The 3,251-nt window shown below is 35.6% G+C and overlaps 1 protein-coding gene across 1 annotated transcript; it reads left to right on the forward strand.

Annotated features, from left to right (window-relative positions):
* The first annotated feature begins 397 nt into the window (after window positions 1–397).
* On the forward strand, window positions 398–3,092 carry cklf (chemokine like factor). Its single transcript, XM_028013903.1, has 4 exons — window positions 398–1,168; window positions 1,507–1,662; window positions 1,788–1,883; window positions 2,224–3,092. The coding sequence occupies exons 1-4, from the start codon at window positions 1,082–1,084 to the stop codon at window positions 2,332–2,334; spliced, it is 450 nt and encodes a 149-aa protein (XP_027869704.1). The 5' UTR covers window positions 398–1,081; the 3' UTR covers window positions 2,335–3,092.
* Window positions 3,093–3,251: the final 159 nt, after the last annotated feature.

Below are 3,251 nucleotides of genomic sequence, written 5' to 3' on the forward strand. Positions count from 1 at the left end.
CAACTCTCATCTGTTGAAAAAGTGTTTCACAGCAATAATATTTGTAATAGTTTTGTGAGCCAAGTGATTGCACAGCATGCATTATATATTTTTAAAGAATGCTTTAAACACAAAATTAAAACAATAAATTGATTGGGGCCTGCCATAGCAATGCATATGGAGAGCAGCACAATGTCTTGTATGTATATATGTATGCATGTATGTATATATTTATATATATTGTTTTTAGGTTGGGTTTATTTTTTTCCAAAATTTGTTTTCTGCAATAACGGATAAAGTTTTTACTCAACTTTAACAGAGGTGACAAATTGTGTGGAGAGTGTTATATGTTTCTGTAAATTACTGATCCGGTGGTTCTAACACTTTCTGCAAGTTGTCATGAATCACTATTGACAAAAAAAAAAAAAAACCTTCTCTAAAGCATGTATAAACCGCTTTGGTAAAATTCACAACATTGCAGAAAAAAGTAGAAACTGTAAATGTTGAACTCTAAGATGTAATTTCATCAAAGTAATTTACAGCAACCAGGAAAGTCAGACATTTAAAAGTTAGCAGAACATAGCGGCAAACGTTGGAAGCAGGTTCAGTCACCCCAACCAACATGATGTCTTGGTTGGATTGTTGGGAACAAAGTAGGAACCATAAAGCACTGAGTTTTAAAGTAAAGTCAGTGCTGCTAAAACCAGCTTTACTTCATAGTGAGCATGTTGTCACTGTAAAGAAGGAGGCAGTTGCCAAACAACCACAAGAATAATGTTTTTAAAAGCAAGGCTAACATTTGCAGCTAATCACACAGGCTAGAAAAATACCCACAAAGAGAAAATCTATACAGATGAGAGTAATGGTGTAAAATGAATTAGCTATTGAATTATTTGGACACAAGTATGTGCGTGGGAAAAGGCCACCATCCTCGCTATAAAGCTTCATATCAACGTTCTGCAGCAAATCCTTGAGCTTTACCTCATGAAAAGAAACACATTTTTTTTTAACAGTCATTTCCTTTACCAGCTCAAAGCAGCTATAACTTGCATGTTACAGGAAGTAGACGGAACTGTCATGTTGCAAATGAAATAACACCATCATGTCAGAGAACGACAACCAAAAAACGGTAGATGTGGATGCTGCTTTTCTCAAATCCAGGAGGGGAATAATCAAAGTGGCAGAGATGGTGAGATATCTTTGTATCCCGTTGTAACATTTGGCATTTTGCTGGAGATGTGAAAAGGTTAAAATGGCCTTGTATGGAACTGCGCATGTAAAAAAAAGGAAGTGAAACAGCTTGTGAGGCAGTTTGTTAACAGGAGTGTACACTTAGTTGGAAGCTTTTTAGAGACTAAGTCGAAAAAATTGACACAAATGCGTAACATTTTTTTGAAAAAGTTCTGAGCTGTTTGTCAGATTGTACAAAGATGAACAGTGAGTCCATCTGCAGGTCTCACATGCACTCTCTACTCTCTCAAGTTCACAGAAAGTTCTCACATATATCAATTTTCTTTTCTATCTCAGGGAACCCTGTTTGTTGCATTTGTGTGTTTCGCTGTTGCCTCCACACCAAGGTACCTTACGGCCACATTGTTGGAGTTTCTAATCACTCTACTTCTGCTGCTTTTGTACCTACTGAAACTCAACAAGAGGATCACATTCCTCTTTTGGCCTATTGTTGTGAGTGAAACCTTACCACACAGCACTGCACTTTGCGCATTTTGTAACATTTGTAGACACCATATGAAAAACGATTAAAATTTTTAGGTGGGGTGTTAACCATCTTTTTCTCTTTCATGCTTTAGGATGTTTTCAACTCAGTGTTTGCAGCGATCTACTTCCTTGTCTTGAGCCTGATGGTGTTGATTTCAAGCTCTGTCACGGGAGCACTGGTTGGAGGGGTGAGGATTGCTTTTGTAAACACAGAATTAAGATTTAATATAAAACCACATTTAAAATAAACAGTAGTGATGCTGTGGTGGCTTATGAATCAGGAGTTTAACTAGAATTTGAATAAAATCCCACCTCAACCTTAGAGTGGCTCTGAAATTGGCTTGTTGATTTCAGACTTAATAGCTTCAACTTTATCTTAAAGTGCACATTAATCAACATTAGTACCACGATCCATCATGTAATTAATTTTCATTTGCCGTCCGTGGCAGGTTTGTGATATTAGATAAAATGTTACATTATTTGTTGATATGTAATGCGACTCTTCTCATATCTGCTCTGTATTCACAGGCGGTGAGCCTAATTTCAGCTGGACTTCTATTTGTGGACAGCTACACACTTTTCAGAAACATCACATTCAACAAACCAAGAAATGAATCACAGAATCAAAGCAATAAGTAAAAGCTACATAGTTATTGAAAAAGCATTAAAGGAGGCTACAAGCCTCATCAGCTCTAGAGTTTGTCTGTAATGTATTTAGAGACCGTTATATATTTTTCAATGTTTCTGGCCCAATATTCTACATTATGTAACACCAATATGAGTAATTGTTTGTAATATTTAAAAAATATTTTGTTCAGAATAAGTCTTAAATAAATACACACAGCACACAATTATATCTTAAAATCATCTAAGGGAAACCTGTCAGAAAATTCATCATTTATTTTCTGTCCTATTGAAACGTGTTTTACTTTGTGCAGCATGAAATATGCTAAAGAGTATTACTATTTTAAACAAGTTATTAATATGTCAGTGTACTTCCTATAATTGCATATTAATAAAGTGTATAAAATATGAACATGAACCCTTTAATCTGATGGGAACATAAATGAGACAGAGGCGTTAGGGGAGGAAAATGACACGGATAAAATAAATCCTAAGAGTCCTAAGTGAAAGGTGGCTAAATAAGGAAATCCCAAAGGAGCATTTCAATGCTAGAACCTATTTTTGAATGTGACTTTTTTTTTAAAGAATATAAAACATTTCTTTAGGAAAACAGATGAGAATTTTCACATGATTTTCTCTACCAGGCGCATATTGGCTACAATCTAAACTGAAGTTGTCCTATCAGTGACTTCTATATATGTCTTGAAAGTTGATTTTGTGGCCTAATGTTGCTCAACTGTGTGAATAAAGATTTCCATCGTGACTTAATGGGCTTTATGTTTCCTCCGAGTGTTTTTTGGGGGCTGTGTGTTCATGCAGCTGCAGCGGGCATCACGTTTCACATCTGGAGATCACAGATGTTTCGCTTTTCTTTTTTTTCTTTCTTTTTTTTTTTTTTTTTTTGGACCTCTAGTTCGGTTTCCGCGCTGTCA

The sequence above is a fragment of the Xiphophorus couchianus genome, chromosome 4 (genome assembly GCF_001444195.1).
Source record: "Xiphophorus couchianus chromosome 4, X_couchianus-1.0, whole genome shotgun sequence".
Lineage (NCBI taxonomy): Eukaryota > Metazoa > Chordata > Actinopteri > Cyprinodontiformes > Poeciliidae > Xiphophorus > Xiphophorus couchianus.